The following is a 25,968-nucleotide window of genomic DNA, read 5'->3' as shown; positions in this document are numbered from 1 at the left end:
CCTGAAGTTTGGAGGTGGAGCCTCAAAATGGTACAGTATTTCAGGAGTCCACCTTCCAAAGCAGCCATTTCTCCTGCAGAGCTGATCTTCATAGTCTAGAGATGTAGAGCAATGGCAGAGACAAAGGGTGACCTGTGGGCTGAGGTGGGGGTGGAATAGTGCAGGAGTAGCCCACCTGGCCAATAGCCTCTTACCAGCAAATGTTTTCTAGAACCTATTGTAATTTTTTGTGCAACAGGCTTTATTTCTAGTTTGTGATATAATTGCATTGCATATATGGTCTCCGGTTGCTTGGAACATTCTTGTCCTCAAAAATTGGCTCAGACAAGGGAAAGTAGCAGTTTCAGAAAGCAAGAATAGGAAATGTTCACTCACAAAGTATCAAAGATAAAATCCCTGCTTCATTGCAGGGTTTTAAAGTCTTGAATGAAACAGAGCCTAGCCAATATTCTCCATATCAAAATTGTCATGAGGGTATTCTAGGCAAGTAACCTTTTCATGAAAACCTGCATTCTTTTTTCTTTCTTTTTTTTGGTTTTCTTTTATCACAGTTACTTTGTGTACTTATACCACTTAAATGCAAGTCTCTACATCCAAAATTGCAATATTCAATCAAATTATCCCCTGATATATGTCAGCATGTCCTAAATGATTTTTGGACCATATTTTACTATCTTTGCTGTTCCAAATAAATGATCTGTGAAATCTAGTAATTACAATGACTTCCCTTGCCAGATCAGTGAAGTATCCGTTAAGGGTCGGCATTATAACAGCAACAAATTAATCAGAAAAGCCAACCTTCAAGCTCATCCACACAATGACTTCAGTATGGAATGGCCCCCGAATGCCTCTTAATTTGCCTTTTCTGCATACTGTAGCTGTATCACATCATGGGACATTAAGCATATTTCAGCTCACAGGACTGACTCAGTTGTGTTTTTCGATATTGAAAACAAATGTTTCAACCGGATGAATAATAACATTGAGGCAATAACAATTTCCTACTAGGCATGCTTGTTTAATGGCTTGCATAGTCTTTTGGCTTGTAAACATTGCCATCTTTATTGCTAGCTGAAATAGAAAGGGTTTTTTTCCTCCCCAGCTGATAAAGTTTGGTAGCAATTTTGCTTGAGTAATGTGAGCTAATGGAAGTTGATACAAAATTTAGGCTACATTTTTGGCTCAGTCTTTATTCTGCCCCCTGTAGGATATTCTTCATATGCTTTTGAATCATGCACACTAGAGATCTTGCATATCCTAACACATACACTCAGTGCTTGGCAAGCAGGACAGTGAAAGCTTAGATAATGGGGAGATGGCTCTCAACTATGTTGGTTATGTCATGGTTTTAGCTGATTGTGTAAGAGTGATGAAGGGAAAGAAGCACAGTACAGTTCACTTGTTATCATCATGCTTCATGCTCTGTTCTTCCAGATGAAAGAGACTTCCATTTTCTTTAAGAAGTCTGGTTCTCTCACTTAAGTTATAAGTTCCCTAATGAACTCAATGAGGGCAAGATGGCTAAGGAGAACTCAGTGGTTCTTGCAAAAATATAGGTTCGACAATTGAACAAGAACTTAATTGTCAGGTCTAATTTTTTAAAAATAATCTAGGAGTAGCAAATTATGCCATTCTTGACAGATTGTGGTGAGACCATATAATGAAGGTATTTTAAGAAATGGCTTGCTTACCCCTTGCCCATAAATACTGTCAAGAGAAATGGATCAATATTCAAAGAAGTCTGTCCACTTGTATGGCTGCTTGAGCAAGCACAAGAACTAGTTTGTTTGTTTATTATATATTTATATATATATGGCCCTCCCTTTCAGCTCAGAGTGGCTTACACTGTAACCTTCATAAAGCAATACAAAACTATAGAAGTTGAATGCAGTGCTCAAACAAATCTGCAAGTGATGAGGAACAATACTAACTGTTATTTTCCTTCTATTCTTGGCTTATCATCAGAACTCTGTGTAGGTCCAGTATATATTTGTGGCATTCAGAGCTGGTTCACAGTAAGACCTGTTGGTCTAAACTTAATATATATAAGAGCTCTATCAGAAGCTAACATATGACCTTAGAGCTTGCTATGGTGGTTTATCATTTATTTTATAATTTATTTAGGACATTTGTGTGCTGCTTTGCAGACTACTAGTATGGGCCAGTGAGCTCTATGTGATAAGGATGAAGCACTGCAGCACAAATCTGTTGAGTCTAGAAAATAAGTAAGAACTTGGGAGCTCCATAGCCAGTATCTAAAACTTGATTCTGCAAATTGTCTATTATTTTTCAAAAAACAAAACTATTCTGCTTAGAGCATAATTTCAAAACTTCTGACCTTCAGGTTTCATTTGATCCCAGACTTCCCAAATTCCTTCTTACCCGTCATAATTCTGAAACAGTTTCTTAATTGTCACATTATGTAGATCATGAGTGTCACTACCTTTCCAGACACCTCTACATGTTGCAAACACGTCCATCATTCACATAAGGTATCCAAATGTTACATTTTCATAGGAAATGTGAACGTAAGTACATGAACTCATGTAGAAAATCAGGATAGATCTGTTGTGCTGCTTTCCAATACACTGAACTTATACTATGCATGTGCTCCATTGCATGGGCCTTTCTCACCTGATCAGCTCAACTCAGGGAAACAGTTCCTACCCATCAGGAACAAAACATGAAGACACCGTAAGCTATAGTTTTGTGTTTTAAAAAATCCCATTAAAATGACCAGTGTGTTTTAAGAGAACAGAATAACTATGAATTATTGTAAAGTTTGTTCAAATTAAATGTCATGGTAGTATGTAAAAAAAATTTTTTTATGTAAAACATTCCCACCCTTTATGCCAAATTTGTGTTGTTGTTGTTATTTTGTTATTTTAGTGCTGGAGTTGGGAGGACCGGCTGTTTCATTGTAATAGATGCCATGCTAGAGAGAATAAAACATGAAAAGACTGTAGATATTTATGGCCACGTAACTCTAATGAGAGCCCAGAGGAATTACATGGTTCAAACAGAGGACCAATACATCTTCATCCATGATGCACTGCTTGAAGCAGTGACATGTGGAAATACCGAAGTGCCAGCCCGAAACCTGTATGCATATATTCAGAAGCTGACACAGATAGAAGCAGGAGAGAATGTCACAGGAATGGAACTGGAATTTAAGGTACTTTTTATGGAGGTTCCTCACAGTCATTGCTATGTAGGAAATGGGGAGTGGGTTTTAAATTGTTGAGTAGCTGAACTAGGATGGCATGTGCTTTTGTAGATTTCCCTGCAGAAGATCAGTAATAGGTTCTAAATAGTTTCAGAGGGTGTCATGTTGGTCTGCAGTAAAACAGCTAGATTTGCGTCCTGTGGTACCTTAGAGACCAAAATGGTTTTCTAGGTATGAACTTTTGTGAGTCAAAACGTTTCATACCTGCCAAAGGAAGCTTTGTTTCTCAAAAGGTCAGACCCTAAACATCTTAGTGGTCTCTAAAGTGCTACTGGATGCTAATCTAGATTATAAATAATAGCAGATCTATTTTTTACTTACTTGAAGATTTTCAGTTAGAACACTTTAGCATTGCAATAAGAGGCACATTCTAAGCATATATTTTAGCATGCAGCTGATAATTGGAAATGACAGGTTGTCATCTTTATAAGAAGATATAGTCAAATCAGTTCATGAAATGGTGTTTTCTTTCCTTTGTTTTCTGTAGCGGCTAGCCAGCTCTAAAGCTCACACATCAAGATTCATCAGTGCCAATCTTCCATGTAATAAATTTAAAAACCGCCTTGTTAATATTATGCCATATGAATCCACACGGATATGTTTGCAGCCTATCCGAGGGGTAGAAGGTTCCGATTATATCAATGCCAGTTTTATCGATGGATACAGGTACCCAATAGTTTGTGTTTTGCCAATTAATGTTAAGTATTTATGGGTTCTTTATATTTCTTTGTATAGACAAATGCTTAGGGCCCTCATTTCAACATTGTGGTTGCCACTGTAGTCTTAGATGTCTACAGAGACATGGAAAGAGTCCAGACCGTAGCTCCTTGCTATATCTGTGATGATGCAGTGTCCAGGGATCCTAGCCTGGATCTTCCAACATCACCACATAGATGTGGTAGGAGCAGGTGCTGTGGGAGCATCTATGCTGCTTAAAAACATGTCCAAAAGGGGCCTTTCCCAGAAGCTGCACTTCTGTGGAATCTTCTCATTCTGAAAATGGGAAATTACAACATAATAACTTGATTTTCCTATTAAAAAATCACAAAATGCTTTAGTTCTGGTAGTGCCATCGCAAACAGATTGCATGTGAATGTGTCTCAATTACCAACAGTGGCTGTTTATTTAAGGTACCATACATATATTGCATGTGTGGCATGGGATTAATATACATGTTACAGATTGGTCAATCACTACTTGTAGAAGAAAAGTATGGCCATTTTCGTTGTCAGACTTCAGGAAACAAACCAAACCACACCATTCCTGCCCTTTGAGTTATAACTCTACGAATCTCATCACTTTTGCCGACATCATTATGCTACTGAAAGAGTTAATAAAGTATTTTGGAGCTATAAGTCACACACTCACTAGACTGTATGACAGTCAGCCTTGGATGCAAAATGGAGCTGCACTCCTAAGTGTTGCCTAAGTGTTTTTTATGACACACAAAATTGAGCTATTAGAGTTGCATTAAAATTTAAATAAGATAAAGCCATAAATCACATTTTAATGGGGCATTTTCTCAACAAGTTTCTAAAAATAAAAAACGCTATGGTTTGATTAAACAATATTTAATACGTTTTTAATGTGCTTGTGATAAATAATTTAGAACTGTACATTTCTTAGCATGGAGTCACAGCAGAATGTTCACGTGCAAGAAGAAAGCCTTGGTCATTCTTTGATTGGTAAATGCCTGTCCTCTTATTTTTAAATATATAGGCAACAAAAAGCCTATATAGCTACACAGGGACCTTTGGCAGAAACAACGGAAGACTTCTGGAGGATGCTTTGGGAACACAATTCAACCATCGTAGTCATGCTTACTAAGCTACGAGAAATGGGCAGAGTAAGTACAAGGCCTATTTCAAAAAGGAAATGTCAAAACTGCATTTGCCGTAGAAAACTGTAGTTCTGCTTAATAAGAAATTCAAAGAGAAGTAAGGCTTTTGATTTATTGGACCCATTTCTGTTGGCTCAGGCAATATCTGGATTTTCAGTTGACATTTAAATATTCATCAAGCAGAGCACAAATGGAAGTTAGTGTTCAGCTACTTATCCATGTGCACCAAGATTTGCATTGATTAAACCAATACATCCAGTGATACTTGTCCCAGGGATCTGCAGTTACCTCTGCCCTTAACATAGATAAAATACATTTGCTGCCATGATGTGTGTAAATTGACCAAATGACTGTAATAGTCAGTGGTTTTCAGACTATATTCCAAAGAATCCTGAAGGTTGGTTGTTTTTCAGAAATGTTTTAGACAATTTAAACCGTTGCCTTATTACTTGGTTTTTAGCCTACTTTTTACCCTGCAAGCAAACAGGCCAACTTTTGCAATAATAACATAAAGAAAGACTCATGGCCTGACATATGAAGGCTGGTTGTTATTGTTGTTGTTTTTAACTTGTCAGTGTTCCTCAAGAGGAATATTGATAATATTGGTTACATTTGTTGAAAGAGAGCTTTATATCATTACAAACCTTCCCTCTCTGATATACAACCATAAGAGAATATTAGTTGCATTTAGGGTTGGACACTTTGGCATCTGCACCTCCCCCCCTCCCACCACGATGTGGTGCAAGCGGCTGCTTCGGACACCAAAGCGCTCAACCCTAGTTGTATTCTTCAGTATATTCCTGCCTAACCAATATTAACATTATAGCAAAAGAGGTGGTAAGCCAACATCTTGAGTATGCCATTTCAGACCATATGTGAGTGCTTAGATGATTGAATGACCCCTGCCAAAATCCCTAGAAAAGTAGCATGTCAGGGAGAAGACTGGAGTTAGAGATCTGTTTATTTGTTTATTTATTAAAATATTTATACCACTGCCTTTCCCCATAGCTCAAGGCAATTCAGTTATAAAAGATACAAGATAAAACTTCCCCCTTTCCTGTTAACTATGTTTATGAAACATTGTATATGGAAGAACATTCAGTCATGAAATCTGAAGCAGTATACCAAGAGCCAGGATTACCAATTCATTTGCTGTTTGTATGTGTGTTATGCACAGAAAATCCAGCTGCAAAAGCAAATTGAAAGTGCATTATCCAATGTGAGTGGAATGAGTCTGAGAGTCACACCATTGAGGCACAATAGGTCTGTTCAAACCTAGCTTAACTTTGAGTGTGCAAGATAAAACACATCCTAGACTCTGGTATAATTCACTGAGCTTCCATGGCAGATGCATATATTGAAAGGGCTTTTGAGGCAGAAAGTTGGAAAAACAACTAAGGCTGAACAATAATGTGTATTGTTAATAATAATAGATTAAGAATATTCCTGCAAACCAGGTTCTTCTTTCCAAGTGGCAAGGGCATGTAATATATATTGTAATAATAGATAAGAGATTGTATTCATTGTTATTGCGTAAGTTAAATTCTGTATTCTGTTTTCAGTTTAACAAAAGTTATTATTCAAAATAATCAGAAGCTACAGTTGGTAGGTGCCTTAGTATAATTTCCATTACCAGACAGATAAAAACACTATAGTTTGTGAGTGAGCCTTTTGTGTTCTGATATTCAGCTTTAGGCTAAGGGGCTTTAATTTTTTTGCCTAGCATCCCAGCATGATGTTTAAATACCAAATAATTGATGCTGATAAAACTATCCTTAATCCTGTGCCTCTTTAAATGTTCAGACCAAATATATATTTATCATTACACTTCTGTGGAACATTCTCCAGCTTTGAGTGTGCTGGAATTGTAGGTCTTTTTCCAAGGACCAAGCAAGGTCTAGATGTTTTCCCAAAAGCATTCTTCTGAACTTTCACAGCCTCTCAGACTTCATCATTATCTTCATAAGGAGAGAACATGGCTGTTTGAATCAACCTATTTTGGCAGCTATCACCTTACCTTGCACATGGACTATCAAGAGCCAGCCATTATTCAGGAGAAGAAGAGAGAGAGCAAGAATCCACCCTGTAGCCTGCTTTTGCCAATTTCTACTTGTTATTTCTATTTGTTTGCTGCCTTGAATATTTCTTTTTTGAAAAAGAAGAAAAACATGAATGAAAGTATCCACTATAGAATCCTGGCTGAATCATATGCAGCAAACAAATCCCACTTCAGTACTTTGGATCCTGCTCAACACAATGAAATGGTCACTCTGATCTTCATTGGGGCATCCAAAGACAAAGGCTTTTTGTTTATATATTGATCTAAAAGCAGATGATGTCTCTGTTCTGTGCTTTGGATCCTGTGCCAAGGTAGAAGACAAACATATATCAAATCAGCCTCTCCAAACAACAAGGTGTCTGATTATTAGCATCACTCAGTCCTTAGATCACAAGTATCCTCCAAATCTCACAAGGCAAACTTAATTTTATTAGGACTGGATGATCTAATTGGTTTTATTTAAAAAAAAACATAAACAACTATTTCCCCACATTCTGTCATCTGTGGTACAAAGATAACCAGTTGAAACAGCTTAAAGGGAATTTTGTTTCCTGATGACAATCTGCAGAACATTCCTTCCTATATGCAGACACAACTTTTTAACTCTTGAATAAGTAAAAAAACATATCTCATACTATATTAGCTAGACTAATTATTATATGACAGATGGAGCTCTGATGATGAATCAGTTGATTCACTTTCTGAATTAGATGGCTGTAACAAAAAAGTACCAGGAGTTCCAGAAAAAATGTTATTTAAAACTTAGATATCCATGCCACTATCAAAGATAATTCTTTGTTAGACTCCCAGTCAAGGACAAAATGATTCCAGAAGTACTGGTCGGTGCTATTCACACCTTCATACTTCATGACTAAAGTGCAGATCAGATTTTGGGGAAACTAATACATTACGGAAGATAAGTCTAAATTGCTTCTGCAATCCCAATGTCTAAAAACAGTCACAAGGAAATTGACACCAACCAGGGTTGGGGAACATGTACATCATGTTTTGGGTTATGAGAGTTCAGACACACAATATTGCCACAGATGTGGTTGCCATTCTTCTTAGTAAATACCGTTATTATCTTATCAATTCCACCTGGACAGTCTTTCTAATGATATCTGGGTGGCCATTTTGGAATTTCTGCTTTCACAACATCATAAGCATATGTGCTAGTCTGAAAGAACTAAGATCAAGAGCCTTGCCATTTTCTGTTTCCTTCATAAGATCCTGGTTAATGAACAAGGCCAAAGGTCTACCTGGCAGACTTGGAAACCCTATAAAGATATTACAGAGACATTTGTGTTGCTCACCTGTCACTGGTTTGAACACTTATACTTAATATGTCCATCACTTTCAAAAGCCAGAAAGACAAACTGTAATCATGTATGACAAAATGTTGAATGAGGCAAGAATGAATATCAGAAGAATCAACTCTCTGGACAATTTGTTACCTGCTTACTAGGCTATCTACCAGGCTGGAATTTGTGTCATGAGCATCATGGCACAGCACCTACCCTCTTCAGGAGACTCTGGCTGAAGCAGAATAAGTAAGACTTAAAGAACTAAGTTATTGACGGAATGAGAAAGTAGTCTAAAAAAAAAACTTGGGGAAAGGAAATAAAGATTATTTAGAGGTTTGTTCCAACATATATAAAAAAGATATCATCCTTCTAGTTTGGGGCAGCCATAGTCGGTATGATTGGCAGTCTGATCATTGTTGTTGTTGTTGTTGTTATGTGCGAAGTCGTGTCCGACCCATCGCGACCCCATGGACAATGATCCTCCAGGCCTTCCTGTCCTCTACCATTCCCTGGAGTCCTTTTAAGTTTGCACCTACTGCTTCAGTGACTCCATCCATCCACCTCATTCTCTGTCGTCCCCTTCTTCTTTGGCCCTCGATCACTCCTAGCATTAGGCTCTTCTCCAGGGAGTCCTTCCTTCTCATGAGGTGGCCAAAGTATTTGAGTTTCATCTTCAGGATCTGGCCTTCTAAAGAGCAGTCAGGGCTGATCTCACCGGTTTGTTCGCCTTGCAGTCCAAGGGACTCGCAAGAGTCTTCTCCAGCACCAGAGTTCAAAAGCCTCAATTCTTTGACGCTCGGCCTTCCTTATGGTCCAACTTTCGCAGCCATACATTGCAACTGGGAATACCATAGCCTGATCATACCTTCTATCATAAATTGCTGCTGCAAAGATTGCTTAACAAGGAAGGTAGACCTGCCCAGCTGGGTGTTAGTTGCTGCTAAAATTTCCCTAATACTAATTTCCCTAATACTCTGATGGCTCTTGGGGTGCAGGCAGTGGAGCTTAAGGGCTTTCTCCCAACATAGAAGGCAGGGTGGGTCCTGGAGCAAAGGCTGAGCTATCCCTGTACCATTGCAGAGAACACCTACTTCTGCAGGTTGCTCATATGAAATATGGCAGGGGTGGCCAAATAGTGGCTCTCCAGATGTCCATTGACTACAATTCCCACAAGCCCCTGCCAGCATGTAGTCCATGGACATCTGGAGAGCCACAGTTTGGCCACCCCTGGTATATGGTATTATATCACATCACACTGTTATTTAATAATACAGTCTAATGACATAAGACATAGAGTTGTGCACTTCGGCATCTGAATTGACCATTCCAGGCCGAAGCAGCCAGCGCCGCAGGGTGGCGGGGGGGGTGGTGGTGCCGGTGTGCCAGTCGGCACACACACATAGGCGCAGAGCTCCGCACCTAGGTGCAGGCACCAGATTGGTTGCCACCACAGGCACCTCCCCCACCACATCACAGCGCTGGCTGCTTTGGCCTGGAACAGCCACTTCGGACGCCAAAACACACTACACCTAATACGAACATGGGTGCAACTGGTAAAGTATTATGTGTGAATGCAACCGCCCAGCATTGAAGTATTTTGGCGGAAGGGTGTTATGATTCCAAATCCATGGCCGATAATATGGAATGAAAATAAGAAATTAGATTTTTCCTTCCTCCAGGAAAAATGCCACCAGTATTGGCCAGCGGAGCGCTCAGCAAGGTATCAGTACTTTGTGGTGGATCCCATGGCTGAGTACAACATGCCACAGTACATCCTAAGAGAATTCAAGGTCACAGATGCAAGGGTAAGTCAAATAGCACATATTCTAATCGCATGTTTCAAAGTGTTGGTACTTTGCTTTTATACCATGGATGAGTGGCTTCCTACAGTTCATCAATTTAGAGTGCGATCCCATTCCACTCCTGGCGATTCAGTTTGTAGCTCTTCTGTCTAAGTTAATATACTTTACTGGAACAGAACACCAGGAATGGATAAGGAACAGAACAAACTTTGCTTCCCTCCCTCCCTTTTATCCATTTCCCCCATGCCAGCATTTCAACAGTGCGTATTTCTGAGCCTAGAACTTTATCCAAGAACATCAACCCATTTCTAAAAATCTAGCACTTTCAGACACATCTCTAAGTGCCTTTATCAAGCCTCAGTTCCCATGGACTCTGCAGCCTGATAGTGGCATGTATAGATGAATATGCATGTGTCTGGATTTATTCTGGAAGCCCGGTGTATGTTTCAGGTCATGGAGAAGCAACCCAGACATCTACAGAACCATCTTTAATTACTAGGATCAAGTCTCGTGCTTGGACGGTGAGGTGGCTCTTCAGAAGTCTGAAGGAATGGGGTTTCAGCAGGTCAAGGCCTATTTTGATCACAAAATTTGTTTTACGTATTTCATAATCCTCCCAGATTTTTTACTAGCATAATTTAGAAATTGACTTTTTAACAAGCAAAGTATTCGTCCAGTGTTTGTTTTGAGTCCTGTTTATAATTCCAGATTAACCCACTTATTCCTTTGTTGACCACCAGCACCTTAGTGACATCCCCATCTACAAAGTATCTCCAGTTCAGAAATGGCCTGGAGAAATAAGTGCTTAGTTCTCCGTACACAGCCATTTTCCCTTAAAAAAAAACTATTTAATATTTGGTGTATTTGTAAGACAAAGTAAGCTTTATCCAAAACACTGGGGGTGTTTTATACATCCTTGGATTCTATACATGATTTGATTTGTTTAGAAGACTGGGATATTGCCCATTTGTTCCCTCGTTGTGTCTTTCTCAGAGTTCTTTTTTAGGTATTTTCATCACTTAAGCCCGTAAATATATTATTGTTCTACAACAGCCCTTTAGGTCATGTGAGCTTGAAGGTTAATGTGGTGTGATTTAAAAACTGCAGAGCAAATAGCATTCTTAAGGGAAGTCTGACAAGCTTTACACATTATAATTTGATTCTTGGCATAGAGTATTCCTCAGCGTTCTAATCTGTCTGCAGAGAAGAGCTACACGGCCATGACCCTGACTGGCTAATTTTCATTTTGCATTTCTTATCTGAATGGCTGAGTTGGAAGTTCAGCACTGATATAAGATTAACTGTATATAAACATTTTTACAGGCCTGACTGTAGCCATTTTCAAGCTGTGATTTGTAACACTTCACACTGGATGGCAGGATAAACCCCTAGCTTGCGTCATTTTTGAAAGCCCTGTAGCAATAACATTGATTAGCGAAACTTAACAATGTTGTCTTTACATGGAACAAATTGAGTGCCCATTAAGCACTCCAGCCCAGCTTCCTAAGATTCTAGGCTGTCCACTCGTCAGTTCGTCTGCTGCTAAAATTGGCTACAAATTTAAAAAATGCAGGAGGAACACACACATGGCAGTCATCCAGGGAACTTGTTAACAACCAAATGAGTCCAGGGTTTGATTTGCAAAATCTAATAGCAGACATAGTTGTTGAGCTGAACAATACAAAGCATTTTTAGTCCTGTTGTTCTCAATGGGAGAGATTTAAGCACCAGCTTAACACTTCTGTTGGAAAGAGTGGTGCTTAGAAGAAGTTAATTTGAGAGAGGAAAATGCCCGTTGTTTGGATTCAAACTCCATTTTAAGCATCATGAGTCGTATAAAATACTTGTTTTTTTAACTGCAGCCCTAATCAGTTTGGGTTAAATGAACCCAGTGGGAATTGCCTCTAAGGACATGCATTTGGAATCAGAGTTTAAATATCTAAGAGTGACAATTGCAATGATATTTGTCACCATTCTGTTAGAATTGGTTGGACTTTGATAACCTCTGCTGGTAAGAGTAGAGTGAACTGTGTTGTTGCAATGCCAACCTCCCTACTGGACTTCAGATGCCTGCAGTTAGGGAGATAATGCATGCAAAGCATTTTGAACCCTTGGAAAGAAAATGCAAAGTAATGATTATTACTAACACTGTGACAATTGGCATCAAAGCATCAGCCAACTATTGAGAAGGGAGTCAGCTGTTCATAAATTCACCTTTGTTGGCTTCAAGCACAAGTTCAGATGGTGTGTGAAGCATTAGTTTGATGTTGATTGAAATGCTTTGAACAGGCATATGATAAAACCAGGCTCATGATAATCCCAATACCATCTTGCTGATGTGTTGGTACAAGGGACAAAAAAACAGCTATCTGCTCTTGGCACGAGGTAGCCCAAACCACAATAACAGGAATCCTACAGGGATGTACTCAAGTGTACCGGCAGTTATTATCCCTCCATAAAGACACACACAGCACACCAGGATCTTTGCAAAATACACACAATCATGAAATTTGCAAATTTCCGTTGATACTTCTTCTACAGAATATATATTGAGCAACAGAATGCACAAAGCCTAGTATGTTTCATTGCAATCATAATTCTCACTGCCCTCCCTCAAATGTAGAGGATAAAAGTATCATCTGGTTGTGGCTCTTTTTCCGCTTGCTGCTTTGCATGTGTTGAAAACAGGAAAAGCAATCTTATGTTGCTAGATCTTTTTATTGCCAGGAATGATAACTGAATAATAAAGCACCTTTATCGGATTCAGTGGCTCATTGTAATTTAGGGGTGTGACAGTATTCCTGAGTTGCAGGGCAAACTGCAAGGGAAAGTTCAGGTGAGCAACAGAATGGCTCGCTTCTTATTGATTTACACTTACATCCTCCTGTAAACTATCAGGGTCAACAAGCTGGGGCAGTTGCACACAGGGCTTCCATAGTAATGATGTCTTGTGAGAATCACTTTCTGTATTGTGCATAATCTCTTCAAAAGGCTTTTGATTTTATCTGCTGTGACAGGCAAGATAGAAATCCAGATGATCATCCAGTTCAAAGGGCTAAGGCAGAGATTTGAATCAGTTAACTCTTTAGTAAGCACAGCTGCAGAAGGGGCAGGGGTGCATACACATCTGATTTCTGGTAAAATAGTATTTGCGGCGGCTGTCTAAAGGTGTTACAGCTTGCTAGTAAGCGGAGTCAGGCAGAGCTAACACCCCATTTAGCTAGTGAGGATCTGATCCAAATTTGTTAATAGAATCTTGACATTCCTTTGGTGGCTGACAAAAGTTAGCATCTCATTAAATTAGAGGACAGACAGTTCATAATGTCAGCTATGTGAGAACACGATTGATTTCCAGGCAGATTTTGTGCTAGCTTTCTGCCATCACACAGTTTTTATGCTGTCAGCCTTAGAGAACACATCCGTTGTTAAAGAAGAATAGAAATGTGCCTTGTAGACTCATTCTGGTCTTCTGTGTTGAGTATTACTGGACTTCCCCACAAGACTGTAGGCAATGAATGAGTAACAGCAACAGAAGGCATTGATCTTTCAGGTGACAACATTAGGAAATAGCAGGCTTAAACATTCTTGCTAGCATGGTTGCTTTATAATGCCAGTATGATATTGTAACAGCAAGAACATGCGATCAGATGATTTGTATGGTATGTTAGTCTCAAGTGAAGTGGTATAATTTCTACTTAAGTAACAGACACTTTTAATGGGGCAAAAATTGTTCAAGAGCATCTCATCACAATCTACCAGTAGCTTAATGGTTCCTGAATATGCGTTTTCACACTTATACCCACGACTGTAACACTTAACCACCAAATGCTTTAATCAGGCATAAGAGAAGTCATTGCCATTTAAAACGAGCAAGATGAGTTGTTGGCCTGTATAAGAGTAAGCCAAGCCTATAATTTTTCATTGGGTTTTACTGATTGCGGAGTTTGTAGAAACCTTCTTTCTCCCTAGATGCCATTGCTGAATGATATACCTGAGGAATGTGAAAGATACTGCAGATGTGCTAGAGCAATAACATGAACCAAGTTATCATTTGTGTTTGCTATTTTAAGCAACCTATATTCACCTCTGTGTCAAGGCAATCACAACCGACTGCTTTAGTGGGGAATAATTATTTTTTCTTGCCTCCAGCTTCCAAGCTGCTTTATCGGAATTCCCATAATCATTGCGGTTATTCATTGGTTTCATTCTGCAAAAAGTGCCGTTTTAAGAGACTGGCATCTGGCAATAGCTTTTTTCTCCTTTCCTTATACAATGCCTCAGCTATTGCTTACAGGCACGGTGACATGGCATCTGCTGTTTCTCCTACCATGGCGAGAAAGTAGATGCCTTCAGGAAGTGTGAGGTATCCAGAAGGCATGAAGGTTAACAGCAATAGCTCAATTTGTGTCACTTCTATTAAATGTCACTGCTTACACAGATTGACAATGTGCAAAAATGAGCAAGTAGAGCAGTTGCACTCAAATTCCTTGTGGTTTTTTTCCTGTATGTATTGCATTGCACACTCTACACATAATTTACATGTAAAGCGAGATATGATGAAAGCCAGTCAGTGATGCTTGCAGTGGTTCAGTGATAGGATTTTTTTTTTTGGGGGGGGGGAGCAGGAATTGTAATTTCTCCCTTTTGCAGTTAGATTATAGAAATCAGAAGGGATTGACTCTGAGATTGATGTCCCATGGATGATTAGAAAGTGAAAATCTAAAGGGCAGCTGGCTGGGTGACCTTGGGCTAGCCACAATCCTGATAGAGCTGTTCTCACAGAGCAGTCCCGTCAGAGCTCTCTCAGCCCCACCTACCTCACAGGGTGCCGTTGTGGAGAGAGGAAGGGAAGGTGATAGTAAGTCACTTTGAGACTCCTGCTAGTGCATAAAAACCAACTAACAGGGGGCCATTTCACAAATAGCACCTTCAGTAAAAAGGGCACAGCTTTTAAAGAGTCATTCTCCTAATTACCTGTGGCAAGGCAGACATTCAGTGAAGCAGAGTATGGAAGCACCCAATGCAAAAGTGCTTCCAAATGCAGTTCTTTTCTGCTTTCAGCCAAGACCTCTGAAAAGCTGATGCTGGAGGTCACAGGACCTGTGTAGATAAAAAGCCAGATGCGTCCCTACCACCACTATCACTATTGAAGCCTTCTTTGAGACAAGGGGCATCTGTAGCACAAGAGCAAGGTGAAATCAATCTCACCTGTTTGTGACTTCTGAGAGCTTTTCAGAAGGCTTGGTTGCTGGGGAAAAGGAAGGAAGGAATGCCAGGAAGGCACTTGCCTTCCCCTGGCAGTTTATTGGATCATCTTTCTCTCATCAGACGCACACACCAACTATCAGTGTGCCACAACTGATTAGCTTTACATGTGAAGGAATGAAGAAGCTAATTAAAATAATACAAACTACCATTATCTACATCTGTATGCTCAGGTATTTCTTCCCCTTTGTGATCAAGCAACAAATGCAGTATTTTATGAGTAGGAAGATACAATGTGAAACATGCTATGATTTCCACTGGCCATGTGTTTTGGGATGCACAGACTCTAGGATTTAAGGTGGCTTCAGTATCATTCCCATTTCCTATGTACCAGAGGGACAACTGGGATTGGAAGCCATGAATAAGCATATTCCAGACACTGGTAACTGCCCTTCACAGAAGATGCGACCCTAGAGATGGTTTTGCCAAATAAGATGGAGGTCATAGTTGAAAGGCAATGTGAAGAACCTTGAAACTTCCTCTGGTTAAGTGGGAAATATTAGTGTTTTTTAAAGAGGGTTTTGATTTTGTTGCCTGCCATCCCGTTGTCTTGCACAAACATTACTCCTGGGGTGGGATCCCATTTAACTAGCTCACAATTTCCTTGTCCTTAGAGTTTGTTTTTCCAGGATCTAAATGTCAGAGAACATCCTCTCCAATGCTGGGAGTAATTTGAGCATCACTGTGGTTAATGAAATTGTACTCTTATGCCAACGTGGTTTTTCAAACTGCAAAAGAAGGAGGGAAACACAGGCTCATCATCATGGTAGTTAGAAGTGTCTTAACAAATGCCGTCTTCACTATTGTTGATTGTTGCATTTTATGACCCTTACTGGTTTACCTCTCCCCCACCCTAAATATTGTTTTCTGTCCCACTGTCTCTCATATCCTGTATGTGTTCCTTTCATTAAAGGATGGCCAGTCCCGAACAGTGAGGCAGTTCCAGTTCACCGACTGGCCTGAACAAGGAGTGCCAAAGTCAGGAGAAGGGTTCATTGACTTCATAGGCCAAGTGCATAAAACGAAAGAACAATTTGGGCAAGATGGGCCAATCTCTGTTCACTGTAGGTAAGCAAAAGCAAAAGAAATTCAGGTGTTGCTGCTTTGCTTATGCTGCATTAGAAACCCATTTCAAGCAACAGCAAAAAAAAATGTGGTAACTTCTGGGTGCTGAACCAGATGTACAGATGGAATGATTTGACAACAGGGTAAGTTAGTGAATAATGCAAATTGCAGTGGCACTGAACCAGAAAATAATCAGAGGGCAGCCTTAGGCAAGGCATTATTTTCTCAGGCTCCCATTAACAACACAGGGACAATAATCATACTAACCTTTGATTCATGATGGTTGCAAGATTACTGACATCCAGTTTAAAGAGCTTGCTGGGATCCATGCAGGCCAATGTCCCTTTAAGAGAACCTGTGCTGCAGCCACTATGCATGATGTGTTCGCACAACATTGTGTGTTTTCTTCCAGGACATAGTTTTCTAGTGTACAGACACTGTGCACATTAAATTAAGATGCTGACCTGAATGGAACAGGTAAATGGTAAGGGAAGCCAGGATTCAGTGACTATTTATGAGCAATTTCATCAACCAGATTTAACAGTGATTAGAGGTAAAACTTCTGTTTCAGTCAAATAATAAATCAAGGTTTGTGAGCTATGGATGAGAGAGGTTTGTGTTGTTCATTTTAATTTTGTTTTGGTACAGCTCTAGCATATTAGAGTTCTACATAGTTAACTAAAATATTTAATTTTATTTAATAAATAAAATTATTTAATAATTTTAATTATTTAATAAATTGCTTTATTTAATAAATTCCATTATTGATTTTTTAAAAAAATTATTAACACATAATGAAAACATCTGCCAGTTCTTGCAGCTGTATGAGCATTCTCCCTTATCTTTAAGGGCAGATCTTGTGAGGAAGATCCATAAACAAAAGCAGAAGGTAAAGAGTTTTCTGAGCCACAGAGGACCTAAAGTAAGAACTTCCCTTGGATTGGCTGTACACCTGATAGGAAATTTCAGTGGAACAAACAAGCCATTTAAATATTTTAGCAAACCAACCATTTACATTTTTACTTTTTACCACATGCACAACATTTGTTGCTTCTTATGTAACATTTTGAAATTTGAATTCAGAAGTCAATGCAAGGTCTTCCCATCAACCATATGTGGAACCTTTCTGGACCTTGGGCACCGGAAAGAGCAATTGCCTGATGCACAATTTTTATACAAGAATAACTCTTTGGTAGCGTGCCTGAACAAAAAGAGCTGAGTCAAAGTTGCTGTACATTTATGGTACAACTTCTCTACCATTTTTACATAAGAATGCATGAAAAAGTGTGCCGCCATTAACTGTTCAGTTCAGCTTTTTGGTCTGAGACTGAATAAATTTCCTTAGAAGGCATTCTAATTTTTGAAAATATGGCTCACAAAATGTGCTTTAAGACACTGTGATACAGTTGAATCTATAGTTTTCTGCAGTCTCTAGCTTGCTGACCCTTTGGAGACTTCCTGTATCATTATTGATCTCCTCATTAATTTGTCTCCAGATATTTAGTAGCAAAAGCTGAGGACAAAGAACGCCTCATTGAAAAATAGGAAACAACAGTGATTCCAGCCTTTTTCAGAAAACTGTTACCTCAAACTGTTAGCCAGCCCTGGCATTTTCTAGTGTAGGTCAGACCACCCTTGATGTGTTGCTTTCCTGGGGGCTTCTTCAGGAGGCCATAACTCAAACCCCATGTCCAATTCTTACCACGTTTGGAGGGCAGCTAGGAAAGAGTCAACCAGAGACCACTTGAGAGTTTGGTGTCTCTATCACCTTACAAAGCTCACAACCCTAACCCTAAGTTCATCCGGCAGCTAAAAGTTCGTGTGGTTTGGAAAAAGCAAAAATAGTGTGCCAGGAACTTAGGGTTTGTGTACATCCTTCGTCATGTATGAGGGTCCTAGTTTCATTATCACAACTTGGCTGTCCTGTAATTAGCAAAAAGAAAAAAGTATTTCCTTCAAATAATTCCTTATTTATTTCACTGTAAAATCCATGTGAATTTACCACATATTGATCCCTTTATATTAAGAGATTTCGTTTTTTGAAATGAACTGCTAAGTAATGTGTAGCACAGCATACCTACAGCACTATGTACATCCATATTCTTTATTTTCTTTCTTTTTTTTCTGTACTCCAACAGTGCGGGTGTTGGAAGAACTGGCGTGTTCATAACCTTGAGCATTGTATTGGAAAGAATGAGATATGAAGGTGTTGTAGATATCTTCCAGACAGTCAAAATGTTAAGGACACAACGGCCAGCCATGGTACAGACAGAGGTGAGAAAAATATTATCCATGCATATCATTGAGACATTTGTACCCAAACTTTAACAGATTCCCCTACTCCTTCATTGTGGTAGGAAAATGGGTGTCATATTTCTTGCATGGGCATTCTCACATATGCCTTCATATATGCTGTGTGACACAGATGATCCTTGTAAATTTGTGCCTGTAGGGGCAGCCAGACATGCTTCCTCATATACATGTTCTGGGGTTCATGCTGTCTTGCCATCCAATTCCTTGCATGCATGATAAATTGCTCCATGAATGAAAAAGAGCTCCCTTATTTTGTCCACCCTTTCTCCACTGTGAAACATGTATGTGCTCCTAAGAAGCAGGGAACTTAGCCGAATATATGCCTGCAAGGAAAGAAGAGCATAAATAGCATGGCCAATGAGAAATGGGAGAAAAAGAAGCCCTCCCTTTCCACTGGAACTGACATTGGATAAGAGGAGATTAGTCATGTTGGAACTAGTGGAACTGGGTGGAAGCAACAACAAATGTTGTGAATATATATGCATTCTCCCTAGTGACAGTCTCAATGCAAGAAAAACATGACATCCATTTTCTTACCACAAATGAAGGATGTGTGTATTGATTTAGGGAAGGTCAATGCGTTAGTAGACAGAGTCTTAAATTATCACAACTTATCAGTCAGAACTTTGGTTGCAAATCCTGATCTCACCCTAAAACCCAATTAATTGATGCGACTACTTTGGACTTTCTTTTACTAGAAGCACCATTAAACAAAAATAAATCATATTCTTTTCACTTCCTTCAACATTATTGCAATGTCAATAAATATTGCTGATGTATGTAATAAGATTTTTTTAATGCTGTCAACTGAAATTTTCTACCTTGATTTTTGTGAATTACACTCTTATTTAAAAATAAATCGCTGTACACAAGTGCTGAGATTGTAAAGGAAGCAGTTTTAAAAACAAACTTCCCTTCAAATAAAATTAGGTCATTAAAAGCATCTTACCACAGAACCTGGTTACTCACTGTGGCAAAACTGAAGAGTAAACTCCATTTATTTTTCATTATCCATGTTGTGTAGAGATGAAGGCCTAAACAAAATGTTGAAGGGAAATCTCCTTTATGTCCCATTAGTTCCTGAAAACTAATCTAGCATTATATTTATTTGTCTCTGTCAATTTCTGTAACTTACATCTTACTTTTCAGAAGCTCCACAGAACCACCCCAGCTAGAATACATTTCTGTTAACCGTGACTGACCTTGTGCATATTCTTAGTATGGCATTGATTCTGTGGCACATTTCTACTGATGGAAGCAAAGCAGACATTCCTCATTTTCCCTTTCCTTCTGCAGCCCAAATTGCCTCCTAAAATGCTTCTCCTGGGAAATGGGGGGCCACCAGTAACAACATCAGTGAAATCAAAGGACTGCAGTGGAAAAGGAAATCAGCAAACTTTTTGAAAAAATCCCTTGCAGGTTTCAACCCTATATCTAAACTCAAATAAGTTCTACCTAGACAATGGGTTAATTCACAGACCAATATTATGTTTATATGTAAAAATGTCATGTATCCCATTCACTCGCACATATGCATCCATACTTGCAGATATTACTGAGTAATGCAAGATACAAGTCCAGGATTTGTCATAACTCCCCATTTTGTGAACATTTCCTGTGAGCAATTCCTGGTTAAAATGGGAATACCTGTTAATGTTGATTCAGGAGTTAAAATGGTCTGTAGCTTAACCCAACAGGATCCTGGAATAGGGAGTTAATGTGAGAGGGCATGAAAGAGCTCAGAAGCCCATGGCCACTCCTTGTTTACTTAATCAGCAAATGGTTTTATTTTAATATCTCTTTCTTTCTTTTTCTTTTTTGAAGGATCAATACCAGTTCTGCTATCGAGCCGCACTAGAATACCTGGGCAGCTTTGATCACTATGCAACGTAAACAAAACAAACAAACAAACAAACAAAAACCCTGACCCATCCTGGATTTTTAACTGCAGGCCCTTTAAGATTCAGAGAGCCTCTTCTGAGCCATACAGTGTGCTTGAGAAGTACTTCTTTACTCCTAACTAAAGACCAATTAGTGGGAAATATTAAAAGGAAAAAAACCTATTCCAGGTGGACCAACAATTCACAGTTCAATAAACCTAACCAGAAACATAGTAGAAGAATCCTGACTGGCTGAGGCATCTGAAAGATTACATTTTACAGATACCTCAAGGATTCAGCTTTGGTTGAAATAAAGGGAAGAGAAAATTCCTGCAAAGAACCATCGTCTTGTTCAGGATTGCATGATTGTTAACAGTGCTAACATTGGAAGGACTGCAATTCAGGACAAGATGCTCATCAAAAAGCCAGCACCTGGCTCCTCTGGAAGAAAGAAAAGGACTCTTTGCTTCAACATCTCCCCTTCTCACCATATTGCTCATAAACAACACTTGGGGTGGGGGGTGGGAGGGAGAAGGGCGAATGTTTAAAAAGAAAGTCCTTGATTTAGTTTTTTAGTATTGTAAAGATACTGCTGACCTGTGCTTCATTTTTAACTGTAAACTCTTTTCTTTTTTTAAAAAAACAAGTTTATCATTCAATGAAGTGATTTTAAAAAGTTGCATAACTGTTCATTTTTTTGGTTCAGAATTGTAGTTTTTTTATGCTGTAGAACTGTTATTTGTAATATCTCGCTGTAGAAATGTTAAATAATTTCAAAAATTGCACATTTTTGTGCAGCCCTATATTTATCTCCAGGACCACATCCTCATGTAGGTATTACTTTTACATTTTGATTTTTTAATGAAATATCAATCAGTTAATCTACATTTGGAAGGCTTTGTTTTAGTTTCTTTTGGAATCAACAGGGAAGCGCAAAGTATAAAGCTGCTACTAATACACAAAAACACACACCTTACTCTTTCTATCTATAAATATCTATATATATATATCTGATTGTCTCTCTATCTATTTACAGCAATACACGTATATAGATAGACAGAAATGCACACAATTATAAATAAATATATGTATACACACACACGCGCACACACACACATATCAGTTCTTCCATGACTTGGATTTGTTGGAGCTGTGGGATAAAATCCAAAATGCTACACTGAGTCCATACAATATTTCTGAACATTTTTGCATTTCAATGTTTTCTTTTTTGTTTTCTTTTCCTAGGGGAAATGCAGAATGCACATCAGTGATACTTGAATCTCAGTCCTACCCAAAAATAAAGGACAGAAATCATGTGTGTTCATGAACGTGCACACACTCACATTTATAATGTTAAAGCTTCCAGTAAAGTTTGGTATTTGTAACACCTTAGTGCAATAACAAACCATACTAAATATAGGAAGTGTGCATGTGGGAAAGGTCAGTGCATATCCCCTTAGGAGGGGAGAATGTTGTAATATAGTAGATGTCAAGATGTTTTAAAATGTATTCACTCGTGTAATTGTCTATAGTATACAGTAAGAAATTTGCATTGATGATGTATAATGGGGCAAAGCCAAACTCACATTGCTCTGTTAAATCAGAAATGTTTTGTGGCATACAGCATTTGTTGAAAATGCTGAGGTTTTTTATTTTAATTTTTTTGCATTTAGAGTGCCTTATATTTGATGCCTGTTTTGATAGCATTTCTTCAAGTTTTGTTCTGTCTGTATTTGCGTTAGTTCACTCATACTTCTCTGTTACACTCTCCCCTCCTCTTTCAATTAAAGCATTATCTTTTCCATAGATGTACAAAGAGGTCTTTTAACAATATGCATTCCTGGTGTTTACCCAAGCGTTAAATATGAATAAATATTCAGCCAAGGCCATTAGGCGGCCAGAGGCCATTTATCCAGCCAGAACTCCCAGCAATGGTTGAAAGTACTACTAGTGCATGACCCCTTCCAAACTGATGTTTGTGACCATTATGTTGGTGACTAGGATCTAGTATTGCCATTGTGGAAAAAGAGGATAGCTTTCTTACTGACAAGAGGAGCAGCCATTAAAGTGATTCTTAATGCTAAACCTATATTTCATTTGAGGTCACGGTGTGCTCCTCTTACTTATGCTTTGGGACCTCCTTAGGTCAGTGAAGCTGGGTAAATGCACACAGGGCATAGATCACGTATCGTTTTCTGATGGACAACACAAGGTATCACTGGGAAGCCATTTTTATCTTGTCTTGGTTTTGGTTAAACTTGTTACCTTGTCAAATACAAATATCAAAAGAACTCTCATCTCTATTCAGGATTTATTTATTTATTCCATGTTATATTCATCGCTACCAGAAATAGATATATTAAAAGACCAAACATAGAAATCATTCTATTTGAGCACTTTTATAAAAAACAAAGACAAAAAACTTAAAAAGCGCAAAAATGGGGAAAAAATTAAAAGTATATATGTATTATAATTATAATAATAAAGTATTATAGAAGGCTACCTCAGAATGAGATTCTCTAATTTACATCAGAATCAGAGAAGAATGTGCACTATATGTTTTCTCTTTATTTCTGTCAAAGAATACAGAAAGTGCCAGATAATGCAATGAACTTGTGCTTTTAGCCAAAAGCACGGTTGACAGACACTCATGACTGAAAAAATGCTATGCTTTAGAAGCACAGACAAGAGGCACATCTGCACAGGAATCTTCTGTGTTCTCAGTTTGGTAATTAAGTGTAAAATTGGAAGCGCAGAAAGCAATATCCGCCCCCCCCCAAAAGGGAGGCACTGTTTCACGTGGAGGTTTTGTGTGGCTTTGCTCTGAGGAAACCTGCAGTGCAGGTAATATCAGGGTTCAGTGCAGGCTATGCACGGAAACCATGTGGCTTGTGGAGATCGTATGTACATGGCTGATACCTCTAGAAAGCCCTGTGTGAACATGCTCCAGGAAGGCTTGTTGCTTATGAGGGCAATTAAGAGATCAGGCCTTCCATTCGGCAACAATGTTTTGGTTTGTTTAAAAGAAATGTATTAGGCAAACTGTCATTGAAAGTGAGTGCTTCACAGGAGGGGGGAAAAGTATAACATTCACACATGTTCCTGTCAAAACTGGTATCAGGAGTTGCTTGTAAAGGGAACTCTGTCAGAATCAGTGATGTGCATTCCATTTTTCTGTAACTTTTTTGTGTAGCAATTCTCTTTCTCAATTTTTTAATTAATTGATCTCATCTGCCATTTACCAAGCTCGGGATTTGGTTTCATCAGCATAACCAGTACGGTGCTATTATTTACCTATGTATGTGTAGTTATGTATAATTTTGTAATTAGTTAACAATGGAGAAATACGAAAAATATATAAAAATTATTTGTACAGAACTTTTATTTTAGCTCTTTTTAAAAAAAATTGGTCTGCATGGTTAGACATTGGCAAGGATGGCTGGGGGAAGGGAAGGGGTCCTCTAGGGAGAATTGCACTTTCTATACCTTTCTACTATGCACTGCCCTATTGATTCTACACCCAATAGTATTATTACTTGAACCCATCTGTAAGAAAACTGCTTATGAAAATCCACTTGTGTGTATGTAAATAACACATAATATGTTAAAGGGAGGGGGGAGTTTGCAGGGGCAACAACAAAATGCAGGTTTTCCTCCCCTTCTCCCCCCACCCTTTTACAGTTTTAATCTCTTTCTTTTGAATGCCCTGATACTCCACCAGAATATCAGAAGGCTGCAGGTCCCATCATCCATCTGTTACGTGGCTTTGCCATTCAAGCTTGGAGTGTCTTTACAAAGATAATACCAGTTGTGTTCTTTGCTCTTGTTTTGGATGCCTAGACTGAAAAAATTTAAAAAAAAAACCTTGTAAAATGGCTTGTTAAAAAAAAATACAATTACCTCTAATTAGTAGTACGCGTAAATGTTTTACAGAATGAAAGGCGTGCTTTTTATTTTCTTACTTCGTTACATTGGTGGCGAAAGAAAGTCTGTATGAAAATCAGTTCTTTGCTGACACAAGTTCCATTTGTTACAAATGAATTCTAATAAAAATGTCAGTGTTATGCAGCTCTAGTCATCTTTCCTTAACCCATGCTTGCTAAAATCAAAAAAAGCTTTTTTCCTTAGCCAAAAGCCTTAAAAGTCTCTCATTCTGTGAAATGCTCAGGATTCAAGGTCCATGGTGATACCAAGCTACACTGGTGACACAGCTGGTTGCTTGGGGTAAGCGATATTCTCATTTGGCACACGGACGGACGTGAGTTGAGAGTCATGTCTCAGTATCTTCTGACGCAGTGTGGCACTTCTCTAGAATGGTGGAGTACACAGGTCTTTGATTTTGTGAAGTGTCTCATGCATCTAAAGGCAGAGAATGACCACTGAATCATGCAATCCCCTCTTCCTACAAAGGGGAAAAAAGGCTGACTGTCATGCAAAATTGCAGTTTAAATTATTGTTATGGCTATCATGTATCACTTCTTGAACTGATCATAATAACCATAATGGATAGGGTCATAGCTGCATGATTAGTGACACTTCATGTCACCAGAATATATGCAACTATATTTACTGAATGAATGCTATTTGGGAACGGTAAGTGTTTTTAATGATGCATCATCTTGATGCTAAACTCTGCCATATCTCTTGGCATCAACTTCAACCTTTGACCTTCTGAAGTGATCTGTACTTGGCAGCTAGAAATAACACACACTAGTAAGTTACCTTATAAAGTTGCAGTTCTGTATTCTGTAGAAAATGTGCATCCAAAGAAGCAGCCCTCTGGAAAACAGGCAGAAAAAATCATGTGACCTGTTTATGTAGTTTATGTAGTCTTTGCATCTTGGCTTTAAAAGAAATGATACATATTTGACAATTTGCAAGAAAATGCATCTGTGACCTGGTGCAGTATTCACAATAATGTCTACAGTGCGTTGCAGAATTATAGGTTCCAAGTTGAAAACCTACTAGAATAGAAACATGTATAAAAAAGACATGAAACAATTTATTTCAGGCATGGGTACAAACCAAGAAAATACAGTTTGTGGTTCATGGCATGCTTGTTTAATAAACCACAAACTATTATGAATTTTTAGCTGCCAAACAAACTGGTGAGGTTTGTGAGATCTGTGATGCAATAGAATGCCCCCAGCATGCTAGAGACTCTGAACTTGCAAGGAATCTCTAGCTGACTTTCCTCTGCCTGCTGGGTGAGGA

The 25,968-nt window shown here is 38.7% G+C and overlaps 1 protein-coding gene across 47 annotated transcripts in view; it reads left to right on the top strand.

Moving 5' to 3' along the window:
* PTPRD (protein tyrosine phosphatase receptor type D) overlaps positions 1-24,822 on the top strand; it is a 1,533,354-nt gene extending 1,508,532 nt beyond the window's left edge. For all 47 annotated transcript variants that reach the window (XM_077344981.1, XM_077344985.1, XM_077344991.1 and 44 more), the window contains 7 exons: positions 2,890-3,175; positions 3,714-3,892; positions 4,946-5,072; positions 10,109-10,234; positions 16,410-16,564; positions 18,700-18,835; positions 20,699-24,822. In XM_077344981.1, the coding sequence (XP_077201096.1) occupies positions 2,890-3,175; positions 3,714-3,892; positions 4,946-5,072; positions 10,109-10,234; positions 16,410-16,564; positions 18,700-18,835; positions 20,699-20,767 (1,078 nt within the window). In that variant the 3' untranslated portion in view covers positions 20,768-24,822. The remainder of the gene's footprint in view (positions 1-2,889; positions 3,176-3,713; positions 3,893-4,945; positions 5,073-10,108; positions 10,235-16,409; positions 16,565-18,699; positions 18,836-20,698) is intronic.
* The last annotated feature ends 1,146 nt before the right edge of the window (positions 24,823-25,968 follow it).

This window comes from Paroedura picta, chromosome 7 (genome assembly GCF_049243985.1).
Source record: "Paroedura picta isolate Pp20150507F chromosome 7, Ppicta_v3.0, whole genome shotgun sequence".
Lineage (NCBI taxonomy): Eukaryota > Metazoa > Chordata > Lepidosauria > Squamata > Gekkonidae > Paroedura > Paroedura picta.
This window is presented reverse-complemented; position numbering and strand designations above follow the sequence as displayed.